Below are 26734 nucleotides of genomic sequence, written 5' to 3' on the forward strand. Positions count from 1 at the left end.
TGTTTTGAATTATGTGGAGTCCTGCATATACTGTGTATGAGGAAAAAACTCAGTAGTGAGATGCTTAAGTTTTGACTTCAAATTAAGTCTGTAAAGGAGTAAACTTGGATGAACAGGGGGGTAATTTTTCGTAAGTGCCCTGCTAAATGAAAACCTTAATAAAAAAACACAAAAAGATCTCCAACATTTCAGAAAGATTGAAAATTACTTTTCAAAACACAGCAGACTCACTAATGCTCTTTTGTTGTTGCTTTCTGTTAGCCTCATTGGAGTTGGGAGATAGGAACCAGCCTGGAAGTCACAGATTAGTCTCAGTATTACTTTTTGGTGATAGCTGTCACAAAACTCTTCAGTCTTGCTGTTAAAGTTTGTGGGAAGGGCAACTACCAGAACCTGAGCTGTTTTACAGGATGCTGAGCTTTCTTGCGGTCTTCAAAGCGGTCTTTCATGTGGATATTGTTGGACATGGACAGTAAAGGCAATGTGTTGTTTTAAATACAGTATTTCAACAAACTCAGGTTTAGTATGGAAACAGGACATGAATTGCTGCTTTTAAATCTGTCTGCCTTCAGGGAATTAAAGGAACAAAATAGTTGTACTGGAAGTTTTGTGATTAAAAATAAAAAGGTTGTGGGCAGTGGAGATTGTATCTGAGCAGTTTGACTTCACCGAACAGCCTTTGCATTAACAATTTGCCAAATGTGTTCAATTTGTTCATATTAAAACATTTTGGGGGGAAGTTTGAAGTGCTGGTCAATAATCCTAAACTAGGTTTTGTTATTTCAATGCAGTCTGTCACTTCCCTTGATTACAGAATTAATACATTAGTAATTAAAATATATTTGCTAGTTTTATATACACACACACCCGGGATGTTGGCTTACCTTGTATTCACAGCCAGGAGTGACTCTGACTGTATAGTTCTCAGTATCTCACAGTACATGCACAAGTGTTTTACAGTGTAGGCACCTGTACTGTGCTGGAAGGGATGAGTAGTTTTCAAATTCTGTTGTCAGCAATCTGTCAGCTTGTGTAACAGAAAGCACCTTTTCCTTTGTTTTATGTGTTTGAGCTAAAAAGGGGATTGATCCTCCTGGGTTGCGGTGGTGTTTAAACTCCTTTGTTTCTACCTTTTTAAAAGAAACAAACCATAAAGTACCAACTGTTGCTCTGGCCATACAAATTCCTTTTGTGCATGGCATGTCCTTGAACTGTGTTTTCTGATTTCATGAGGTATGAAACAGACAGCACAAAAACATTTCCAATGACCAGCTGAGAACCTCTCATAAATGCATTCTTAGTTACATTTTATGTTCTGCAACCAAGCACATGCAAATTGCTTTATGATGTTTTCTGTTTAAACTATTTTTAACCTCATTTGGAATGTGAATGGAAGGATTATGATTAATAAATATCAGTGTACTTTCTTAGCACAGAGGGCTACTAAGGAAAATCAGAGTTTTACTTTATATGGACCTTTGTGATAACTGGTATCCTAATACAGACATGGTTAGCAAATTAGTAATGAAGCTGTGAGCATCAGTGAGACCCTCCTGCTAGTCATATCAGCCCTGAAGCAGCAATGATGTCTTGCTGTTGTGTGCAGTAGCCAGAGCAAGGAACCAGAAACTTGCTTTCTTTCCTTCCTGCTACAGGGCATTAACATGCCTGCTGTAGGTGTAACAGTAGTGGGCTTGAAGAAGAGTAGGAGCTGGTTGACTGTACACAACATTTTCCCTGTTCAAGAAAAAAGGGGGAGATTAGGCTGTAAGCCAATAACAGCTGCTCTCTTCTGCAGGTACTTCAAGGCTTTCTTGCATTGTTTAAACTAATAAAATACATTTCTCTGACTGGCGTCTGTGGAGAGAATGAAGTAGGAGAACACTCCTGTTGAACAGTTTTGTTTCAGCAAAACAAGTTTTTGAGCTACTAACTGTATAGTGTATTGCTACAGTCCAACCACAGGGTTCAGCTGCAGACTCATGCATGCAAGACTTTTAAACAAGCAATCTGAAAATGCATTTTTATTGCTGCATTTTTAAGCCTACCTGAGCTGGCATCTACCAATTCCAGCATGGCTCATGTAAAACACCCAGCCAAACTGAATTACAGCTGCATCTGAGAATGGTTCCCTGGCAAGAAGAGAAACTGGGTGGACAGTTAGTTGTAGTTTGTAGAACTGTCTTGCCCACAAGTGCTGTGGTGTGGTAACGCTTCAGTGCTGAAGTTTTGGAGGAAAATACGGATGAGCACAGTGTTAGCAGCAGAGTAGGTTATCCCATATGAAGTTTTGTGCTTGACTGTGCTGCTCTTGGAACCAAAGCTTCCATTGCACTTCTGTATTAGTTGCCTCTCTGTCTCAAAGCCCTCGTTGAAGCCGGGATTAAACAAGGTTGTTAAGCTTACCTGGAACTTCACTGGAGGCCAATATTTTCTAAACATTTTTGTTTGTTTTTCTCCTTAATATAGCAGGGTTCGTAGCTTGTTAAGTGTGGGTTCATAGCTTGTTAAGTCTGAGTTCTTTATTTTGGGGCTTTGGGGGTTTTCTTCTTCCTCTTGAGTTCTCTCCTCTCTTTCTGACACCAGCCATAGAGATGCAGCAATGTAAACTGCAAAACTTCTATAGGTCATTTTGGCTTAAATGGGGCTCTTGTTTCAGAGTTCGTTCTGTGATCTGCTACTTAGATGTTTAGCCATTGCATGTGATAATTCTTGTGATAATTATAATTTTGCAAAGGATATAGTTGTTCGTTAAAAATTCAGCTGACACTGCTAACTACTTTTTATATAACGTGTTGACTTGTCTGCCAATGAAATTGCTTAATAACTAGTAACCAAAGAGATTTTTTTACAACTCACCTGAAGTTCTGCTTAGCCTTTTTAGCTCCTTCTCAGTTTCCACAGGTGTGTGTCTGTGTCCCAGTTTCACATTTACAATGTGAGTTTTACCAAGCTATTTGTCTTTTTTAACTTAGCCAAAAAATTTTCTTCATGTGCACAAATAGTCATAGGGTGGTTGTATGCTATCTCTATTGATTCCTAAACCAGTTTAACTCAAGCACACATTTCACCTTAGTAGAAATCTTTATTAATAGATTCAATAGTACTTGTGGAGAAACTTTACACTACAACAAAAGAATGAAGTAGGTCTTTATGCAAATAACTTCTTTGAAGCCAAAGAAAAATGCTCAAACACTCCCACAGTAACCCAAAGACAGCTTCCAACACATACATCTTCTTGTTCTTAAAAGTGAGAAATTATGTCTTCTGGCTTTGAATCCAAGGGTAAGAATTGCTTTAGTGTTACCTTAAGTGTATTTGTGCTAGATGCCACTCCTCTGCTCCTCACCTTGGGAATGCTAAATTAATTTCATCTTGGAGAGTGTTCAGACCACTGAAACTGCACACTTGACCCAGCTTGTGAAATGAATCATAGGGTCAAGTATGGGTAAAAGAATATTTTTGTGATCACTCCTTGCCAACAGAAAAACAAATCCGTGAGGGAAAAGAAAACCCAACCTGTTATAACTAGTGGTTATACTGGTTTGTTTTGAATTTGCAACTGTCTCTGGTGTCTAATAGGATCTGTTCATAAGTGCAAGAGAAAGTTAGAAACCTTTTTTTACACTCCTCGTGTACTGGAGACAGGACTGAAAACATGAAGATTTTGGACACCCAGATACTGCAAATGTTTTATTGTGTGTTATGACCTGAGGTGTATGATTTTTGGGAGTAACTCCATTAGAAAAATCAAAATTAGGAGAGCTAATCTACAAAATGTAATTTTACTGTATGATTCTGTCTCTAAGGGTCAAAGCATACATACACATCTATACATCTACATCTGTCCTGTGGCTTGTCACTTGGCAAAACCAAGTATTGATTCCTGGCAAAGCTGAGCATTCCTTTGTCCTCTGCAGGGGCAGGCTAGCTGAGAGATTATGTCGGCTCCAGAACAGAGAAAGATCTGCCATTAGCTTTTGGAGGCATCAGTGTATTTCAGATGATAAAACCCCCTCAGGTAAGAAGCATTCATTACACAATACCACTGGGAAAGTATTATACCTACTTGTATTTATCTATGGCCCAAGTAGGGGTAAAAGTGAAGTTTATATTATTTGCTGCTCTTTCCTGACTTGGGTTTAATGCTATCTTGATTGTCTTCTGAGCTAATAATTGCATTTCTGGTAAATATGAAGGTTTCTAACAACTCAGTCATCATTTGAATGCATAAGGTAAAGGATATATTTTAAGTAGTCTCCATCTAAGTTCTTCACAACTCCTTGATTTCCAGCATCACATGGAAAAATGGTGTTTTCAGCAGGTTTTGGGGTTTTTTTCTTTCTTTATAATCAACTCTTTTTCTTTGCTTGTTCTTTTTGCTTTGTGATCACTTCTTGCCAACAAACAAACATGGATAAAAATTTGTGGATAAGTGCTGAAATTGTGAATGACACCAAGAGTGTGAAGCATAACTACAGGGGTCACATCACTTAAAAAGAAACAGTGGGAGTCATGCAAATTAGTTACTGGTGTCTGATAGTACCACCTTTCAGTAGTGTTTCTTGAGAGGTAGCAGATTCTTAAGAGTTTAAGTATAAAGAAGTAGTTAAGTTCTTGCATCAACTGCTGTGTGTGTGACTATAGTCTACAAAATGTCAAGCATTTATTCTATATTAGGCCAACTGCTTGGTTTTGAGCATCTATTAACTTGCATTTGTTTTTCAGAAAGTCCTCTAGTCCTAATTTGAAAACATGTGGTTAAGTGAATCTATCATTTACCTTGAGAGTTTGTCCCCAGTTCTACTCCCAAATTTTTAAAGGTGGTTTTTCTTCCAAATGTGAATTTGTCTGGCTTCAGTTCCCCTGTTTTGTTTCTTGTTTCTCCCTTACAGATTTCTTTAGTATGTGACATTTTCCCTTTCTGGCGCTTGCATAGCAAAACCTCTACTGCCTCACAATTTTCGTAAACTAAACAGACTGAGCTCTCTAAGGGTCTCTAAAGCATTTTTATCAGTGTTCAAGTGACTTTCATGGCTTTTTACTGTACCCTCTTGAACTGTTCAGAAGGGTCTTAGGAACAAGGATAGCAACTCAGTATGTGTTCTTCCAGTTTTAGTCTCATTAAAATCATTGGCCAGGTCTAGTTCACTCCTCAGCCTCCTGGGTATTTGAGGCCTGTGATAAGTGTTTGAGTCTGGTTTGGCTTTGGTCACAGCATGGTGCTGGGACTTCACCTTGAATTGATTGTCCAGTGTGATTTCATAACCTCTACAGCTGTTTTTCTTCTGAGATGCTGTTTCCCACTCTCCAGCTACTCTTTCTGTTTCTCCTGCCTAAACACAAGGAAGTGTCTGTGCTGTAGCCTGGTTGATTTTACTTAAGTAGTCCAGCTAACCATGCAGTTCAGACCACTGTGTAGCTCAAGCCTGTCTTCTTTTAGTCACAGATTTGCTTGAGTTTGTGGTATTCACACAGTTTCTTTATGTCACTGATTAAACCATTTAATACCATGAGTGTTTACTTGCAAGTCCTGCTGGAATTGCTGTTACTCAGTTATAATTCTCCACTGGTAAAAAGCTCTAACTGCAATTCACAAAGTTAACTCTCAGAATTTTAATTTTTTTTTGCATTCCACTCAAAAGGTGCATTACTCATAGTGAAAATGGTTGATTTTTCATAAGAAGGTTGTATGATTTAAAGTTACACCCAAACTGTTGGCTAAAGTTCAGTCTCAGTTTCTCACTGGAGCTTTAGAGGGCTTACATCCCTTGGCCATTTGCATGCTGTGTGTTCAAAATGCCCCCCATGCAGAATAGCACGTTGTATTTCTGACCTTAATTCCTTGCTTATTTTTCCAGTCACTTTGCCTAGATCTGATGTCAGGCTAGCTGGTCTCCAGTTATTGTAAGCCACTTTGTTTGCCCTTCCTGAATAGTAGCACAATATCATAGTCCTTTCAGTCTTCTGGAATTTCACCATTATCTGAATACTCACTAGAAAGTGACATCAGGGAACCAGAGATGTCTTTAGCCAGCTCTTTTCAGAAATGCTATGTTGAAAATTATACAGGCCTGCTCACTTAAAATCATGAGAGGTTACTCCGTCATTTGTATGTGGTGTGAGGACATCCTCTTGCTGCTTCTCAAATATGGGACAGAAATAGACATTGAATAGGCTTGCCTTTTTAACGAAATGAAGATTTTTAATGTACTGTGTAGTAACAGACCTGCAACATTGCTAACATGCTAATATTCTTTTTGTCCTAGTTTCACGTGTCATTACAAAACCTTGTGTTTGGCTGCTCAACATTTTGTTAGACCAGCTTCTAGGCTGAAATATTCCATGCTAAACATCTGCCCCTGGCTGAATTCCTTTCTTTGATTCTTCTTCTTTCTTTCAGAAAATGAGTCAGGATTCGTTAGCATTTTATGAAAAAAAGGCTATGGGAAAACACCTTGCTCTATTCTTAAGTGTGTTTAAAAAATACTGATGAGTGTCTTTAAGATGATTTAGTTTTGGCAGAAGATGAACTATTTCTGGGATATGCCTTTTCCATCGTAACAAAATTGTACAAGAAGTCTTTAGGACAAACTACTGTTTCAATTAGCCTGTAAGCTTTTGCTAAAATTTATGAAAAATGCTGAACATGCCATAAATTTAGGAATACACTTCAACTTCACAGCTTAAATTTCACTTCCAATTCTCAGTCCTTATTCCAAAGTATAATGATTATAAAATAATCATCAAAATAGCTGTGATAATATTTTGGGGATACTTTTTCATCTAGAGCAAAATTTATTTTTGATAATTGTATTCTTAGAATGGCCATAATGTTTCGTGTCACCAAAATGAAATTGATGTTTGGTTTGGAGAACATCGGTCGGAATGGTTGAAATCTTAGTAATGTAACTGGATAACCTTCTCTTTGCTTCTAGTGAGGAATGTGAAGTGTCAGCACAGCAAATGCATGTCACTTTCAGCTTTCATCTCTTTAGGTTCAAGCTAAGGGTGTCTCACTAATCTGAGAACCTTCTTGAATTTTGTTTCCCCTCTGTTTTGCCCAGTAATATTTTGAAGCCACGTTGTTTCCAGGACAGTTTCTGACTTCGGCACAGAATTAGAGGAAAGAACTTCTCAAATAACAAACTCACTTGAGTTACTAAAGAAGCCTGAAGATTATTGTGGAGGATTGAAGTAACTTAGTTGCTGGGAGAGCTGTCACGTCATTTTGGATATCCCATAGCGTACAGACCAGAAGTTCATTGCTAAAGCAACGGGGAGCAATTTCAAATGAGATCGGTTTAAAGTCCTCCTTACATCTGAGATTTAAGGAAAAATTTTTCCGAAGTTCCAGCTGTCATCCCCACTAGACATTTCATACTGCAGAATTCTATGCCTTTATTTTGCTGTTGCTTACTTTTAGGTTGTATCCATGTCCATATTATTCAAAACCCCTAGTTTTCAGCTTTATTTTTTTTAAAAATTCCTGTCTGTTACCTCCCTGACCCCTTTCTGTAAGTAACCATTGTGGTTTGGCTGCCTCTTGGTCACTGGGATGAATCACTGCCCAGAAGAGAGCACCTCCTTTCAGCACGCACTTTTTGGTGTTTATGCAGTGCACAGGGTCTCACTTTGGCTGACTCATTCTGCAGGGTAGAAGAAACCTTTGTGCTTTCTCAGATTTTGACAATTTTGTGGCAGGGTCACATTCTACAGCCAGTCCCTGTGTTGGAATAGGCACTCACCAAGGACATGGGTTTCTGCAAGGTGATTGGGAATCCCATTTCTGTAAATCAAGGCAACCATACCATGCAGAGGCCTGAAGGGAGGGAATATCAGGGTTTGCCCATGCCACACAGCGTTGGTTGGATGCTTTCTGTGGTTCAGCTCTAACAGAGGCAAATGTCAGGCTCTGCCACAAATGCAAAATTTTCTGTTCTTCACAAGATGTAAAAGGGGAGTGGTGGTGCAGGCCACATAACAGCAAGGCTCTCATCAGCCAAGCTGATGGTTTGAGGGTACTCTGTGCAAGGGCTTGTAGACCACTTGCAGGCTTTTTTCTGTATGCAGTGCTGCAACTTCCCCATGAAGTTTCCTGTTTGGGCAAAGAGGAGATCTGGACAGCTGAAAGACAGAGAGAGAAAAATAAACCAAACCCACAACAAAAACCCAAACCTTTTTCCTGTCAACATCTGCTGGAAGAAAAAACGTGGTTTTCTGAGTTACATTTAGACAACCTTCCTGTCTATAGGGAGGGGACACTAATAATATTTAAAGCAAACTCATGTAGATTCCTACTGTAACTTCTGAAATTTTGCTTTCGATGCATCCTATCTTCTATTGGTTTTCTTTGTCTTGCAGCTGTCATCAAAACAATTCTTCACCTTAAATGCAGAAACATTTCTCTAGCATTTGCAGTCTGATGCAAGATTTTTGGTATTTGTTGACCCAAGGTTAAGATTCATGGTTGTGTTACAATTGAATTTGAGAGTAGTGAATACTGAACTGACAATAAAGCAAAACCATTGATCTTTCCTTCCAAAATGCTCCTTCATCTCAGGGAAAAGTGACTTTCAAGGGGCAACAAATTTTCGGTTTGCTGAGGCAAGTGGAAACACATACATGAGGGGAGGAGGGTGAAGCCCTGTAGATGAGGACAGGGTTTCACATGTAACATGTGGAAGGCAGAAAGCCTTAGAGAAGAGGGTATAAACAATCACTCCCCCCTCTCTTCCAGTTTCAGTGACTAGTTAAGATGATGGGAAGAAAGGATTTTAGCAGCCTGAATGCCATGAAACATGTACATGATGAAGAAAACATGGGCAGCCCTTAATAGGGTTTCCTTTACTATGTAAAATTCTTCTAAAAACACAGAAGTCTGAGATTTGCTAGTTGTTGCTTATTTTCTTAATTCTTGATAGTTTGTTTTATTACTTAAGAATTAGTAATATAAATTAGAGACATGGCAAGTGGCCAGATTTCTTTTTCCTAGCCAACTGTCTGAACTTGTTACAGCATTGGAAAGGAAAAAATCAAATGTAAACTTGTCTTCTTCAAACAATAATCTTTGTTTTCCTATGAGAAACAATAATGACATACATAGTCTCTTTAAGTAGCTTACATATGTTCTTATAAAAAATGTGTAGTGTTTAAAGCAAAGCCAAATTCAGCAGCCTTTTAAAAATTAATATAAATGTGGCAAGAAGCCATCATGCCTACGAGAGACATGTTGTGTTTCTGAGAAAAATCTTCTTGAATGGCTTCCGAAGTTACCAGCCCAGGAAGAATAATAACATTTATAGATCAGAATGGCAACCAAACGGTTTTGTACTGGCTGTGAAAACCTTGTAATCCAGAGCTGGTTTTCAGCATTGACTTTGGATTTCAAGGACCTGCTTGGTATCTTCCTGCTTGCTGAGTTTGTTATGCCTGCACCTGCAAGTTATACATGAGGGAGGAGGAAGAACAATAATGAGATGCCAAGCAAAAGAATGGTTTTGTTTTGATTTATGCTTGTAATTTGACATTTTATACTTTTTACGCTTGAGAATGAAAGTAAAACTTTGTGGCTTGAACCAGAAAGTGGTTGGCTATTCTTCCACTGCAGATAGGATGTGATGTCCCAGGAGGGTGTCTACTAACTGCAGTTTTGGAACCACATTTGACAATCAGAAGTTAAATGATGCTGGGATGAAATAATGCCTTCGAAAAAATAACTGAGTGAGACAAATTTGCAAGAGTGTTGCTAGTTTGCCTTATTAAACAAGGCATAAAGTGGAATTTTATTTGTTTCCTTTATAATTCCATAATGTATGTCTGACCTATTCATCGGAACCAAAGGCAGAAAGTGACTTTCATTCTTTGTGCAGTGAGTACTATTCCCAACCTCAATTGCCCATAATTCTTAATACTTTCAGTGGGAAAGTTTATTTTATAAAAGCTTTTAGCTAGGATTAGTAGAAATTTGACTTGAGTGTAACACCTCTATTTTGCATAGTGTGTATTTCTAAAGAATTTCCCAGTTAAGAGGAAGTATAACTTCTCAGCCATGTTTTTTAGAAATGTCAACTAGATATGTCAGGTACAGTACAAATTTACTTCTAAAATGCAGTTCATGTATATGATTTGTTTGATAGTTCTTAGTTTGATAGTTGAGGAAAAGCGACGGTAATTTGTTTTTCTTAAAAGCATTTGTCCTTTCCCCGTATCATTCCGATAGCACTAAGATAAAGAATTGTGACTGTTTAGCTGGTAAGAACAAATACAAATTGTCCTCACTGTTTTTGCACAAAGCATATATTTGTTAGCAGTTTTTCAAATAGTAATGTGGCTTCAAGCAATCTCATGTTCCTCCCTTGCCTTTTCTTATGAGTTTGTCATGGTTTTATTTAGAAAGCGCTCCTTGCATGAGTGTAGTTTTTTAATTGATTTTAAAGGAAGGTGGTGAAATAGTCTTCCTTTTGCCTCATGTTGTGCTTGCTTGGTCTCTTTTATCCGTGTGACTTGTGAGATAAGTCTTGTAGCTGAGGAGTTCTATTTTGTCAGTCTTGCTTTTCATGATAGTTCACATGTATACTTGTAGGTGTTTGTATGGTCCTTATTACTGTAGACTTTTTGTTATCACAATAGTAATAATTTCCACTCTGTTCTCCTTCCTGCTTACATATGAGTTGGGGTTTTTTCTGGAATGCTCAGGGGAGCAGAGCCATTCACTGCTTGGCATTTTCCTAAGCTCCAGTTTTCTTTTGTGTTTGTAAGATGTGGTCTGTGTTGTTGTAGTTCACTGTTTTCTGCATTGGTACTGTGGCTTTGGGAACTTATTTATGCCTTGTGTCATGTGATTGTTATGTTCAGATGTAACATCCTTCAGCCCTGTGGGTGAGGTGCATTCTTGCAACATTGCAAGATTTTTAAATTTTCAGGAAGAATGGAAAATTGGAAAATTTAGGAGTATCTGCTGTCATAAACGTGGCTTTGTTTTGCTCTTGTTGATGTGGTGGTGTTACTCTTACTTCTGCTGGTCTGGTATGTGTGGAGGTGCACTGGCTATTCCAGCTAGCCCGTTCAAACCATGCAGAGTTCAGTTTGATGTCCTGAAACAAACATTTTGTCTCACTCTGTAGGTCTTGTAGAGATTGCTCTGCTGCTGGAGTTCTATTGACTGGCTCTAAAGAGAGTTTGTTCCCTTTGAGAACTTTCCATTTAAGGCTACAGGTGCTCTTTGGGAACACTGGAACAGCAGCATTTTAGCAAAATTCACTGGAGTGAGGTGAAACTGTATGTGTTCTTACTGAGATCGACATTTGATGCATTTCCATACATCAAGTGCCATGGATTCTCTCCTTGCAGTGTGCTCAGCTTCCTGTCACTGTATCACTGGAGAAACATAAAATATGTGGCTCCCAAGAGATCATAATTTCTATATTTTCCTCCTCATTTGTCTTCCTTATTGGTAGTTACAGAGTTATTAAAACAAACTTTGGAGCTGTATTTCAGGCACTGAAGCCAGAATGTCTGAACATTTGTTTTTTTAAATTGAGCTCCTTGATGGTTTTTTTTTTTCCCTTTTCTCATCTCCAGACTGCTTTTTGGTTGTTGAGAGTCAAAGCACGCTGGCTTTCTTCTTAGCCTTCCTCCTAGGCTGCCCTTGGCATGGCCAGTGCATCATCTATGAGCATGTACATTCAGTGTTGATGTGGCTTAAATATATGTGTCTGCTGTGAAGCCACTATGTTAGGTCTGAACCTTAAGGGCATTCAGTCTGCCAGAGACTGTAGAGTCATCTGAAGTCTTCAAAAGGCTCAAGACCTCAGGGTCTGTGATCTCCAAAGGAATGGGAAGCTTTTTTTGCCATTTTTCCCCTCTTTTTTTTTTCCTCTTCTTTTTGGTTTTTTTTTTTTTAACCCTCCTGGAATTCTGAGTAAATGCAGAACATCTTCAAAGTACTGTGTCGAAACACTTTTTGATGCCATGGTATATGACATGGTATATGACTGATGGGCAGCATCACCCTGTGTACTAAAGGAATAAACAAAAATTAAAATAAGTGCCCAGGGAAACTGATGCATTCAGTGTGAAATTTGTTTGTTCATCTCCCAGGCACTGGAATTATCATTGCAGTTTGAGCTACTTCATGTCTGGGTTACAAATTGGGGTGAGAGACCAACATCCCAGAGGACACCTGGAATTAAATAATTAGCTATGTATGTCAGAGCAGATCTGTTAGGTGGTTAAACCAAAGTGCCTCTAGCTTAGGATCCTGTTTCTGGCAGTGACAAGAGCTAACAAAATGCCTAGAAAAAATGTTAACAGGGCTAACACTCAGTGATATTTTCCCAAAGTATTCTCCCAATTACCTCCCACAGACCTCTGACTCAGGAACTTTCTCTAAACCAGAATTACTGTCTGTGTTCTTAGTAGCTCTAAATAAAAGTTTTTCTCCTACCAAAAAGTTCCTGGTTGTTTTTCTGAACCCACACATACAATATAGACCTGTTTTGATCACACAATTATGGAGCATCAGGCTTTTTTGGAAATTATGCCCAAGGTCACCGCCAGGTTTGTTCCATTACTACTGTTGCCAAAAAGACCTTTCCCTGATTTCAAAGGTTCTGCTAACAGTAGCAGTGAGAGTTTGATGTTCCATTTGCCTAGGTTTGGATCAGGATTTCTTCATCTTTGTCAGAGCTTCTTGTTTCTTGTCTGGGAGGTGAGGGAGATTCTTGCCAATCACAGCAAGGCTTCACCAAAGATGCTTCCTTGCTTACATGGCTTGTTCCTCCCACCAGTCAGTCTCTCTTGTGGATTTCACTCCTTCTGGACCCACGCTTACAAAGTGTGGAAGAACCAAATTGTTTGATCATGGTCCATCTAGCGATGATTTCTATCTGTTTCCTTTCAGTGGGTGGCATTTATCACAGTGGTGTTCTGCAAAAGGTGATGTGACTAACCTAGCTCCTAACTAGTACCTGATTTTTCTTGTACACTGTCCTTTCCATGACCAATATGTCGATTCAGTAGTGGCCAGCATAACTTTGTGAAGGTTTCTCTTCTTACAGAAAATTCTGCGAGAAGTGAGGGAGCATTACAGGCCTTGGTGGCTGATCCTCTCCTTTCAGATGGTGTTCTTTAGAGGACACATATTGTACCTCTCAAATACCTCTGCAAAATTCATACTCAGCCAGATTTATCAGTGCCTTTCTGTCTTTCTTTGTAGCACCTTAAGCCTTGTGTATCAGGGATTGAATTACACTTCATGCTCCTGGGATGAATAAACCCTGTCTTTATACTCATGGAGCCAGATATTTCAAATGATCCTTGATCCTGTGTCAGTGGATGTTTTCTCTGACTTTCCAGCTGACTCTGTGAAGGCTACAGAGAGATGCTGGAAGGGGCAGCTGTCCATGTTAGGCTGTGTTCCAGGACCAGTGAGCTGCAGCTCTGTCACCCGAGCTCAGAGCACCCAGGGCTTTGCTGAGAAATGCACCTATGTCTCACACTGATCAGGCTGATGTGGGTTTCCATCTTTATCTCCCTCAAGCGTTTCACTGTTTCAGAGGCATCTGGAACCAGATTGAATATTTGGAAAAGGTCCTTCACTGAAAGCATGGTCAATCACTAGAACAGGCTCCCCACAGCACCAAGCCTGTCATTTCAAGGAGCATTTATTGTATGATTTAGTGTTAGGTGATCATGTATGGAGCAGGACTGGAGGATCCTTATGGGTCCCTTTTAACTTGAGATATTCTATGATTCTGTAAGAGCTTTGTTAAGCAGTCCTCAAATTGCTGATTGCTTCTTCATGGAAGATTTCTAAATGCATCAGGCAGCTGTATGCTCACTCTCTGTGAGCATGCCTGTGTATTTGTCTTTCGGTGGGAGAATAAAGGTTACCTTCAAGTAAGTAAACTGAAGTGGCTTTGCGGTTAGCTGGATTAGCTCATTGATTTTCATAGAAACTAACCCTGAAGAAAGAAATCCATAAGTGTTCTGGGCAGCAGAATGTGAAATGAAGAAATTTGCAGTGTAGGAGTGGGCACCATTGCAGCACAGTTATTGACTGCACCTTTTAAAATGCATGCAATTGTAAGGTATTTTTCCATATTTAATATGACTAGGTATTGCCATGAGACATGCACATCTGTGTGTTTGCATTTCTTGGGCTGTAATTCTGCTTTGCAAATGAAAGTAAGTGAATGATAACTTCAGCAAGCAAGTGGGAATTTATGTACCTTATCCAAGGCTGAGGGAGAACATTGCAAAACCTTGAAGTGAGCTTTTCACATGGATGAACAAACAAGTAAACTCTGGAAACCATAGAATTTGCAGTGATCCAGCCTGTCTCCTCACCCACAGATTTGCCCTTCAGTGTGCAGCCACATATGTTTGATTTATTTTTGATTGACATAACAATACAAGAGCCAAATGTATTAAAACTGAAGCTACATTCTGAACTTTGGTGTTTCATCATGTGCCAGCAATCCAAAGTGCTTTTCCATGTTGTTCAAGAGAACGCTATCATCAGCAGTAATAATAATTTCAGCGTAATTAAACTAAACTATCTCTGTGCATCTAAATAAACAAATAGATTGTGGTTCTGTAGAATGTGCATGTGTTCCAAGTGTGAGACTTGGCTACTTGTTGAAGTTGAGATGTTTTTAGTGTAGAAGCATTCTGCTTCATTTAGTATCAGCTCCCGGTATTTCCACCAACTTCAGGCTTGCAAGAGACTCTGGTGTCTTGGTAGGATATCTTTTACTCCAATGTCTTTTAGAGACTTTCATACAGATATAGTTCTTGATTTACCTAGTATTTTTAACTGTTTTACAGTCAGAGCTATTTAAAGAAAAATGTTATTAGGCTGTCATTCATTGTCATCAACCTGCTGTATCAGCTGAATAACGTATAAGCTGCTGACCAGTAAGAATTGTCATAAAATTCTGCATGTAAGAAATGCATAGTTCAGAAGTGATGAGCAGTCCCTTTCACAAGTGTCTTAATACTTTTTTTTTTAATAAACTGTTGGTGCGTTTGAAAATTGAAACCGATTTTTCTGTGACTTGGTTTTTAAAGTGGATGCAAATGCAAATTGTGCAGTATGTCTAGAGGGAAGAGGTAAGTGCTTAGTTACTTTAAAGGATGAGAATTTTTGTGGTCAGGAGAATTTGTTTATGCGTGCCAAATGACTTGGGGTTGACAGAGGACCACAACTGCAGCTAGTCAGGCAAAACAGAATTCAAGTGAGAATATTCTAAGCCCTTCCCTTCAGGCATAGAAAACTAGTCAGCGCTCACCCTTGTCAGAATTTTCACATAAGCAAACATTAACACAGTGTAGGGAGTATCTGGAGTGGCACTGTGATGTCACAGCTTTCTCTGAGAAGGTGACAGCAGTGAGGAGCAGCAGCAATGACGACCATCTCTCTTCATCAGTCAGTTTCAAAGGACTTGGCAGAAAGGGTTGATTCTCCTACTTCTCAGATCTGGAAAAGGAGGTCAAGCTGTAATGGCTTGGACAGAACTGGCTTATGTACATCTTGTGTCAGACTGTCTGGTGGAACCCTTTATGCTGCTGGAAAATACCAGTTCAGGGGAAGCAGAATGCTTTGCAGAAGTATGTTGCATGTGATGAAAAATTGGTTCACATGAAAGTGGTTTTGAGAACAATTTAGTTTTATATTTCCAAATTGCTTTATTTCAGTTTCAGTATGAAATTTAATAAAGACAAGGACATAATTTTTTTATTTTATTTTTGTAGAATTCAACTTTATTGAATAAATTCAAAAGGTTTTAGGGCCCAGTTTCTTTGGTTCGGGCTTCTTGAGGGTTGGGTTAAGTTTTTTTTGAAGTTTCTCATAAACTCAAACTAAAATATTTTGATTTATTTTCCAAAGGAAAAACATTCACAGTTGTGAAATGAGCCTTAAAATAAACAAACAAATAACTAGTACAGCTCTGCTGTTAAGTTCCAGTATCACGTTCACTGTTCCTCCCCTGTTTCTTCTTTGCTGTGGGAAGACAATAATTTATATCAGCTGTTTTTCTTGGGATGTTGTGTTTCTCCCAATGCAACTTGTAAATCAAAAAGGGTACAACTGGGGCTCTGCTGCCCTTGTCCTCTGGGACCCTGTCTTGCCCCACTAAATGCTCATAGCATTCAGCAGGGTAACAACTGTTCTCCCCTCAGTGACCAGAGTGCAGAACTGAGTAAGGCTAGGTGAGAATGAGAATAAATCTTACATAATCTTACAGCTCAGGCTGAGGTCTGTCTGGGTAGCTGCTACCCTATGCAGACTGCAAAGGGACCAAGGGGTCCCTTTTCATTTCAGTGCAAAGTTGTTTCTTGTTCAGCGTAGACAGAAGTGCTTAGAATCAATCTGTGTGGATGCCTGTATCTGTTCACATTGCTTTAAAACAAGAGCCTTCTGCCCTGACTGCCTACTGATAAAATGGATGATCAGTTTTGCAATAATTATTTTTAGGCAGTGCATCTTACTCCTTCTTTCTCAACATTTGTCCCTCAATGTGAATCATCAGCTTTTAGATGCTTTGTACTCTTCTAACTTGGTTCCTGACAGCTGCTGCTTTGAGAAAGGTCAAGGAAGGCAAACACAACTTCACTTCTAACACAGTGTTTGGTTATTCTGTTTGTAAATAAATGCATTTTTTGCAGTATCTAATAAAAAAAACTGAACAAAGTCAATGAGTTGCAAGATTTAAAAGTTTGGGTGGGGTGGGAGAGGGCTTGTTGTAGTGAGTTTGTGATTTCACTGGTATTTGGAAGAAGTGCAGGTGGAATTTTTTCTTTACAGTTAATAGTATCTATAAAGAAAACAAAAATTACTGTGAAAGCTTAACACAGGTCTTTTGATAAAGCTGTGTATTCTGCTCATATGTGGATTTATCAGGATCAGACAGATGTGCAGAGCGCAGAGGGATGCACATCTTTAGAGTTCCAGAACTACTTTCTTTCTCCTCATCCAGACTGCACATTTTTATTTTTCATTTTAATTTTCTTTCCAGATAAATCTGGTGTTTTAATTGTGAAGATCTTAGAAATATTTGAGGAGTGCACAATACAAGTTGCCATCTGCCAGCAGCTGGAACAGTCTCCTGGTACTCTTTCACCCGAGGATGCTGTCATCAATGCAGAGGAACCAATACTCAAAGTCCTCTTTGCAAGAGAGACAGCAGCTCACCTGAAGAGCAGACCACAGGACGTCATCCACATCTATCCCCCATGGTGAGTAAGAAGAAGGGGCCACATTTGCTGTAGCACTGCAGAATGAAGAGGAGTCAGTAGAATGCTGGCTGCACTATCGTAGGAAAAACCTTGGAGGGTAATGGGAGAGCAGGGCATTCTTGTGGTCATCTGTCTCTGGCAGCTTGAGAGACTTTGACAGATACCTTAAAGACAGCTCAGATAACAACTAAATGTGTATCATAATGCCTCTAGTGTTGCTCAGGGCTTCAGTTGTGTTTTCACTTAATATTTTCATGTTTAGAGCGCTAGAAAGGCCTGAGCAATGTCTTATCAATGATAAGGCCAATAAAGTGCATACTTTCTGGTAGCAAAGTAGTTCAGGAATGCTCATCTGTTGTTGTGAGCATGGGTATATTTCAGTGGAAAAGTCTGTATTAGCTGTATAGCACTCAGTCTTCAGTTCTGTGAGTCCCTCTTCAGCGCAACCCGTTCTGGTATTCTTCAAGATGTTTGGTCTACATTTGTGATTATTTTCTGAATTGGATTATTTACCCGAATTTTAAGGGGTAGCAAAAAGTGTGAAATGTCTAGTAAAACAGCTGGTTGGTGGTGGCTGTAGCTTGGAAGGACTACTCTTCATAAAAATTATGGGGAACTTTGAAGTGGGAATATTACACCTCTCTTCACTACCCTCCACCAAAATTGTAGAAGAGGAAATATTTTTCTTATGTATTTCAGCATTCATTACCTGAATTTTAGCCTCCAGCTATCTCTAGCGTTTGACCATATCCTTTTGCAAAATACTTTTTCCTGTTTTGCAAAGGTCTGTACCTGGTTTTTATCTTCATTGATAGCTACAAATCTTTTCTGAGTTCCCCAATTTGTAATCTTTTGCTTAACTCTTTTTGGAGCCAATTCAAAAACTAAGAGAAGATATTTTATTTGGGGTTTATTATGGCTACAGATACAACTATTGATAGAAGTAAATAGATCAGTAGCAAAGGGAAAATGCAGTTCAATGTTAATTAAGTCCTAGTTTGATATAACTCTAATTCACTGCCCTTTTTTGTTCTCATTTATCTTTTCCTTCACAGGCTTTTTTTCATGCTTTACATTTGGTCTTGTTTGCCTGTTTTCTTCTTGTTTCTCTCTCCTACAAACTTAGTTCCGTTTTTCTCTTCAGGTTTCCTCTGTTGTTTTTAAACCACGAGGCATTGCACTTATGCCGCTGTATCCTTCTGTGTAGACCTTAACCTACATGAAGATTTTTGTACCAGAAAAACTGTTTTAATTAGGGTGTGATTCAACTTTTCTCTTTTTTTCCTTCTTTTTTCTTTTCCTGAGCTGTTACTGTAGAATGCTTGGCATGTGTAAGTCTCAGACTGCTCCAGCAGTCTGCTCTGGGAAGATGTAAATCTGCACTGATACGATCCTTTCCAGACTACAGACATCTGCAACTGTACTAGTGTAGTCTTCTCATTTGTTTAAATTTTAAGGTGTTCTGGACACAAAGCTCATTCCTATATGTATGTAAACTGAGATTTCTTTAGAAAGCTTCATAGCTAGCTGTCTGTCTTCCCAGAAAATCCTACTTTTATTTGCTTTTTTTAATTTTTTTTTTCTTAGTAGGATGTGCTTCTCATGTAGGCGAAAGGTTATTTCATGGAACTCTAATGTTTGGGCAGAGGATACATCTGCATTGTCAGAGTTGCTTTCCTTACATATATGTTTCTCAAGGCACTTTATAAATACACCAGTTAATTGTGGTAAAACTGCATTATACCTCTAGTCCTATTTTCTATCTTTTTCAAATTATCTTAATGTTAGTTGTCTCTTTGTTTACTCAACCAACTTCAAAAGAAGTTGGGCTGGATACTGTTAAACTACTGGAGGCGGGAAGGGGAGAGAATGAGGGATGTTTTTGTTTTAGATTATAATTTGGCACTTTTAGTTTACATTAATTGGAAATTGGACTTGTACACTTAGTGGAAGTTTCCTGTATCACTGTTCCAAGCTTCTATTCTCTTAAACTCTTACTTGCGAGCTCTGAATGCTGAAATGTAGTTCTTGTTACTCTGCATTGAATTTGTACTTCTGTTGTTAAAAACAAATGCTGTTTCTGTTAAAATCCTTGTCTGTCAATTCAAATGTGTGACTAGTGAAAAAACAAATGAACTAAATCTAACCCTGACATGGTGAAATAGGCATATTTATGTATCCTATTAACATCTTATGTATCTTATTAATATCAGTCTGAAGCAAAAGGAACCAAAAGACCACTAGATGCAAGGGGAGGCAATTGTTGAATTACCTGTGTGGTTTTGGGACACGTAACACACTGTATATTGTTGTCCTGTATTTTGAGACAGTTGTATGGTAAGACAGAATGGGATGAGATGGGATGTTTTGTAAGTGGTCTGCTTCTGGTGCTGTAGTGTCCTGAGAGCAAAATTTCCTGTTACCTTTAAAATAAAACCCCAGAATTACATTTTGACTTTGCTTTTTGCTCTCTGACCAGGAACCAAGTAAGTAAGATGTAGACGCACAGGCTGCTGGCTCCTGGAGGTGATTATTCATGTCAAAAATTGAACACATTGTTTCAGAGCCTTTGTAAAATTAGACTTTGCTTTTGTAACTATTTGTATGTGCTGCGAACTCAGTGCACAACTTGGTATGTAAAACATCTCTAGCAGTAGACTTGCATTAAGTACTTTTGGAAGCAGTGTTTAGGGAAGTGCTAATATACTTGTTGGTATTTGTTTGCATGCAGAATCCCATGAAACTTCAGCACTGCAGTATAAGCAATGTAATTAAAAAATAAAATATTGACAGGAGGCTGGTTATAAGAATCTTACCACTGGACACTGGACATTGCTCATGAGAATGATCCCACTGGATTTCAGAGGAGCTTTGTGTCAGGGCAAGAATTAGCAGGTCTGAACCCAGATTTCTTTATAACTAGATATGAATTTCTTCATGTCTGTTGTCTTAAGGGACATATTTATAATCTTGAAAGCAAGGGAGTTGATGTGAGAATTGTCACTTGCTATAAGGAAAGCAACCCCCATAAACTGATTAAAGCTTTCAAACCATAATGTTTGGTGGAGGACAGAGCTCAGCTGCCTGTCCACTGAGACATCTGACAGGAGCCTGCTCTGATCTTGTGGCTATATGGAAGTATTATTGCAGTGTTGTATCTAACGAAGGCCTATTAGCTTGGACACATGACATGAAAATAATTGTGTGTTTTGGGCTGAAGCTGGTTTTTGTCTGGCCAGCCAGGAACAAAACAGGCAGAAGAACTCAGCCCTGCCTGCCCCTGCCTGTGTAGGCTTGCCTTTGATTGTCTTTGCAGTACCTGAGCAACTTCTTGGATTAAGATTTTAAATGAACATCTCATAATTTTTTACTAACTGAATCTGAATCATTAAGTGTTTTTAACATCTGGAAAAGAAAAATATTATTACTGAGTTTAATTAAATTGATTACTAAGTCTTTATTCACTTTGCAGAAATACATATCCAGCAAAAAAGTAAAGACTGCCTGCAAAGACATGAGAGAGTGGAAACAAAGGCTTTCACTCTTTTCCACTGGTGGTGATTTTTTGGCTTCAACTTACCTGGTTTTTTTCCTGTTTGTTTCATTGTAAAAAATACAGGAATAGTTTACCATACCTAGCAGAAAATAAGAAGGGTTGGCATTTTTAGACATTTCAGGATTCAATTGACTGTTGACACTGCAAGACTTGGGGATAGACAGTTTCCCTTAGATACTCCTGTCTTCTGCTCATAGATATGCCTACTAGTTAATATTCAAGATAAACTCACCTGAAGAAAATGGTGCCGATTAGAATTCTTTTCCTTGCCAGAAAGTTTAACAACTTTGAAATGTTTTCCACGTATTTCTGAAGTTAAACTACTAGAAATATGTGATATTAATAGAGTTCTTGGCAATAGCAGCATAAACCACAGATCACGTTTGATTCAGACAGGCTCAGAGATCGATCCATACCTATTGAATGTGAATGTCCAGTATGCAGCCTCTACTTCAGGAGGTTCATGTGGTGCTAATTACTGGAGGCAGGGGCAGTATGAAGGGGACATAACCACTGTGTTCTGTTCTTACACTGCCTGAAAACACTGCAGAAAACAAGATCGTTGGCTGGATAGCCGCTATTCCCCATGCAACTTCTCCGAGACAATTTATTTTAGGAACTTGGTATGGCAAGTACATAAAACACTTAAATCTGTGACATCAACAAGCAACTTCAAAGTTGTTCTTTAGTTTCTCTTAACCTGTGAAACCACGGGGAGTCATAATTACTCAGCTTTGAGTGTTCCAGTGCCTGGAGAAAGTGTTTAATGTGGACTTCTCCTTTCTGTTTGCATAACGCTAAATTCAGTCTCTCCTCAGGAAAGAGGTTTAAAAGACTTTGAATAATTTACTGCCAAGAAGAACAACTCATACAAAACATTGCTGCAGATCAGCTGATGTACAGGGATGAAACCTTGTATCTCAAGTCCTTTAATGTAGGCCAGTGGTGGAAGTTGTTGTAGAAAAGTGCAGGCAAGCTGAAGAAATTTATGTACGAGAAGCAATCTGGTTTGGTGGATTCAGGTAATTCTACTTTAGAATTATCCTGGGTATGCTGTAGGCTGTTTTGTTGACTGAATGACAGAATTTATGATAAATGGGTATGTTACTGTGATTTTTGCATTTTCTTACCTAACACACTTGTCTTACATCATCTGGGTGAGAAACAAGAGGAGGGGCACAGGGAGCTAACATGAAATAGGTGTTTTGAGCTAGCATGGCTCATGCTAAAGAGTGTTTGGCTTCCATTTGATGGAGATAGAGACTTTTTATCACTGTTGCTCGCACCTGTCAAGGAAAGCATTTAAGAACATTTGCAGAGTACCTTCCTATCACAAGAAAGATCATGTGAAAGGATCTAGGCTTCACCTATTAATGAAATGCAGAAACAATCCCCTGCTGCTCTGTAAAGAAAGCATCTATATCCTTTAAAGTTTTCTCATTCCATAAGGGTAAAACCAAATACAAATTAAAGGAAGACATGTATAGAACATCTTTTACATACATTCAGTTTCTCTGGTTGCTCCACAGAGAGGCAGTTTCTTTGAATGCTTGATGGATCAGTTTTGTCCAACTGATCAGTGTTCACCATCTTCCTCTGAAAGGAAATGAAATCTGGGCACTTATAAATGTATATTCACATATAAATATTCAAACATACGGAAAAGGGGGAGGGGGGGAGATCACCAGTCAGATCCCTCTCCTTGGAAAGATGTTGGCTCTGCCTTAACATCTTCAAAGAAAGAATGTAACAATAGTAGAGTGGGAGAACCCTGATAAGAGGGACAGGGCTCACTCAGAAGATAAAGTTCTACAAAACTTCAGAGCTGTAAAGCCAGTGTGGGCACTATTTCTAAAGTACATATGGGAATGGCCTTGGAGCCAGAGATCAGATCATATCATCTGCTTGGAATTGCTTCTCAGAGATCATGCAGTTGTGAAAATTGAAGTTCCTTTCAGAAGCAGCTGAAGCAGCAGCAGGTTTCAAGAATTTATTTTTTGTTTTGCTAGGATATACCTTTCCTAGTGCAATCACTTCAAAAGAGGTGATTTGCCTTTTAAGAACAGAAATACACATACTTTCTATGAGCTGAAAGTGGTCCCTAGCAAGTTTTTAATGTAATTTATTCAGTGCTTCTTTTGCTTTGCCTTTTCTTGACAGAGTAGTCCTTAGGAGTTTTCTCCTTTCTTTCCTTTAAATAATCAATTATTTTTCTTTTGTCTATCCCCTCATGGAAAGCAAGAAAATTGTATCTTTGGAGCTGCTCAGGTGTATGCTATTTTATACCTCTAGAAGTGGAGAGATTAAGAAATTATATTATTTGAGTTTGCTCACTTTGCATGTAGAAAATCAAAATAATAAAACTTCTTAGTAATCTAATCAATGAATAGTGATGTTCCTTCATAGGTGGATGACATAATTGGAAAAATGCAGAATTGCACAGCTTTGATTCCCAGAGGAGAATAAATCATTTATGTCATTTCTGTGATTTGCCACAACCACCTGAAGCAGCAGATACCCGGTATTTCAGATGTGGGCTATGTCTAATAAACACAGTAGCACGATCACACTTTTACAGTGAGACAGACATGCTTATTTTTATGACTGTGACATGAATAGACGCATTATCTGAATGCCATGTATAAAATATGAGTACCCTGAAAAACAAAAATTAAAAACCTGCTCTCTATAAAAGGGGGTTTCCATGGAGAAAAGAATGGCAACACAGGAAGATGGGAGCCTCAAGATAGTAGGTACAGTGTTCTGTAGAAGATTAAAACTGGATTTTTAAACACGACTGCCTGTCTCTGGACTAACAGCTGATGGTATCTTGACACGCTGAAAAAGGGGAATTTGCACTGTATTGTACCAATGAGGTGCGGCGGTTTGTTGATACATTTGTTTGCTTTCAGCCGAATCAGAGGGGTCAGAAGCGAGCAGTGTGTTTGCAAAGCAGCAGCTTGGTTTTTAGATCAAGGCTGAAATGTGTTGTTGCCGGCACAGAAGCCTCCATTGGGGTAGAATATGTCTCCCTGACCAGATGTGTGTCTGAACTGGGCACATCCAGTCAGTTGTTGTGCTCCTGCTTCCCACCCGGGCAGCCTGCACAGAGCTCACCCAAATGGAGCACTGCATGTTGTTCTCAGGAGGTCGTTCTGTGCTCTCAAGGGAGTCTCCCCCAGGATGACTTTTTCCAATATGAGCTTGTAAGAATAAAGGAGTTGTAGAAAAGAGACAGGGGATGTGAATAGCCTGGTTTCTGCTTGTTATGTGTTTTGCTACATTTTTCCTAAAAAATAGATAACATCCAACTTAGATCCTACTGGAATAACTGTAGTGTCCAGTTAACAGGCAAAATCTGAATCACCTCATTGTGGTGCTTCCATGTCGAGGAATTAGCATACATTTGAGTCTACAGCTTTTACCAAGAGAATAGGAAAATTGTTTTTAAACATCTATTCCTTACAGTCAGTGATATTGTTTATGTCTGAAAAATTACTGGAAAAAATATCCTGTGAGAATGAAAATGTCTTCTCCTAATATTCACTTAATATTCTTATCCTGAGAAATCTAATAATGTTTTGTTTTGTTTTGTTTTTTAATGAAAGGTCTGTACTTGAAACTTTCCAGCTTTTTTAAGTGAGGAAATTCCAAGCATTTTGTAGTGACAGATACTGTTAGTGGGTAGTTGTCCACTGACGTCAAAAACAGAGGATGGTGAACAGCTTTGTTCAAGTCAACGAAAAATGTACGGTCTTGGATAAACTCTGTGTTAGCAACAGAGCTATCAATGATATACGAGCAGCTTCACATGAGCTCCCATGTGTATTCAATCCAATGCTAAATTCCAGATCTTGTTTAATGAGCAACTGATGGAGCCAAGACCTGGCACTGCAGTCTGCTTTATCCAGTCATGAAGGAAAAACAAGCTAAATAAGTTCAGATGAACAAGTTCAGAATTACTGCAGGGTTATTAAAAAGTTGTGATTTGTATTCCTCTGCTAATGTTTATGACTAACAGATTTGGGACGTGTAAAACAATACTTAATTTGTAAAAAGACTATGTGCCAAAATTCCTTTGGTAGTTTAACCACTGAAGGGCAAGTTTTGACTTTGTGAATGGGTTTCTTTAAATGTTTATCAGTAATCAGCTAATCTTTTTTTTTAAAAAACTTACATTTTGAAAAATTATGGTTTCTGCTTGTTGGATTGCTGTTCAGCAGTTTCACTTCGTGAAATAAAATGTATTTCCATAGCTCACTGTGGAGAGGCAATTTTCAAGACAAGGGCCATTCTTGTTATTTATCAGGTCTGATTTGCTACTGTAATAGTAGGTGTGTATTTAGAGTAAGATTTTTCCGTGCAGTTCTGTATGCGGTTAGGTTGGGGTTTGAATATGCTGGATATTTTCTACCACACTGGGTTTTCATGCTAAGGATGCTCGTGTCCTTCGGCAATTGTGTGTGGGCAAAGAGATGGATAAAGTGTGAGTTTGCCAAATTATCCTGTGTGGTCATTCCCTACGATATCAAGGTATGCTTTGTTAGATTCCTCCTCCTGAATGTCATATTTAAGTGTAGGTAAGCAACAGTTAATTACTGTATTCCTACCAGAAATAGTAATTAAAGCCCCAAGTATTTCAAAAGGCGAATGTTGCTTTCAAATATTTGAAAGATTTGGAATGTTGCTACCCAAAATGGAGTATTTAAAACATCTCAGCTATCCTGGGGGGCGGGAGCACGGGAGAGCAAGGGGGAGAACAAATTTTACTGTTACTTCTACCAGGCAGATTACTTCTCTTTCAGTAAAAGCTCGTGGAAAAAATACCCGTGGTTTTATGTATTCTGGCTGAAGGATGTACTTTGGTATATGAAACAGTTCAGCTGTGAAACATTCAGTGTAGCCTTTTGTGTGTTTGATGAAGCTTCTCTTCCTACCAGTCTCCTCACTGTGCAAATTGCAATGTATTGCTTGTCCTTGGCTGGTAGGCTTCTTTGACAGTGTCCTGAGATGTCTTGTATAAATACTCCTCCAGTTACTGCCCCACTACAGCCAGGGACACCAAGTTTCTCCAATCTGGTGATTGGAGATCTCTTCTGGAACACCGAGTTTCTCCAATCAGAAGTATCAGAACAATATTTAGAGCACTAGAAGTCCTGTACAACCACTACTTTTACCTTTGAGGGATTTGTGTTTGGAAAGCCAAATCACTGATGTGGCTCCAAAAAAAAAAAATCACACTTGGCAGTATGTGGGAAGGGGGGTGGTTGTGCGTAGGGGGGTATTTTGTTTGTTTTGGTTGATTTTTTTCTCTTTCTTTAACCTCTTTGGACTTCTGAAATGGTACCTGTTTTCTCTCTCCTTGATAAAAGAGTTAAAGAAAGGATTAAAAATGGAGAAGCCTAGTGAATATTTCTGTGGATGTTTTTTGTTCTGATGGTTATCTTCCCCTTTTCTAAGTCTTGGATTTTTAAAATTTTTTTTTCCAAAAAAGCAGTGCATGTTTGCTGTTGCACAGATTATGATGATGGGCTTTTGCATGGTCGTCCTGGGAGTCATTGTCCATAGTCAGTCCAAGGTCCTTGGCTGGCATAAAAAACAGGACTGCATGTCCACCTTGACACTGCTGCTGTTCACAGCACGTCTGTTAGTGCAAACCCGAGTCTGTCAGCATCTCCAGCTAATACCTTGTAACTTGAACTGAGGCTGTGAAGAAATACCCTGGGCTACTCCGAGGTGTTGTTGGGACAGACACTGAGGATCATAACCACTCCAAAAAAAAAGCTGGCAGAATATCTACAGTGCTGCATGCACACACTGAAAGCACTGAACTTGAGAACACTTAAGATTCAGTATAAAACCATAAATTACATTGACTGTATTTGTGCTTTCATTTGTCTTCCCAGCATGGCACAGCATGTCTGTCTTTTGTGT

General features: G+C 38.8%; 1 protein-coding gene across 1 annotated transcript in view; it reads left to right on the forward strand.

Annotated features, from left to right (window-relative positions):
- SPIDR (scaffolding protein involved in DNA repair) overlaps positions 1-26734 on the forward strand; it is a 213139-nt gene that overhangs the window by 74903 nt on the left and 111502 nt on the right. Inside the window, exons 7-8 of the mRNA XM_017727398.1 lie at positions 3921-4021; positions 17025-17244. Of these exons, the coding sequence (XP_017582887.1) occupies positions 3921-4021; positions 17025-17244 (321 nt within the window). The remainder of the gene's footprint in view (positions 1-3920; positions 4022-17024; positions 17245-26734) is intronic.

This window comes from Corvus brachyrhynchos, unplaced genomic scaffold (genome assembly GCF_000691975.1).
Source record: "Corvus brachyrhynchos isolate BGI_N302 unplaced genomic scaffold, ASM69197v1 scaffold60, whole genome shotgun sequence".
NCBI classification, from domain to species: Eukaryota; Metazoa; Chordata; class Aves; order Passeriformes; family Corvidae; genus Corvus; species Corvus brachyrhynchos.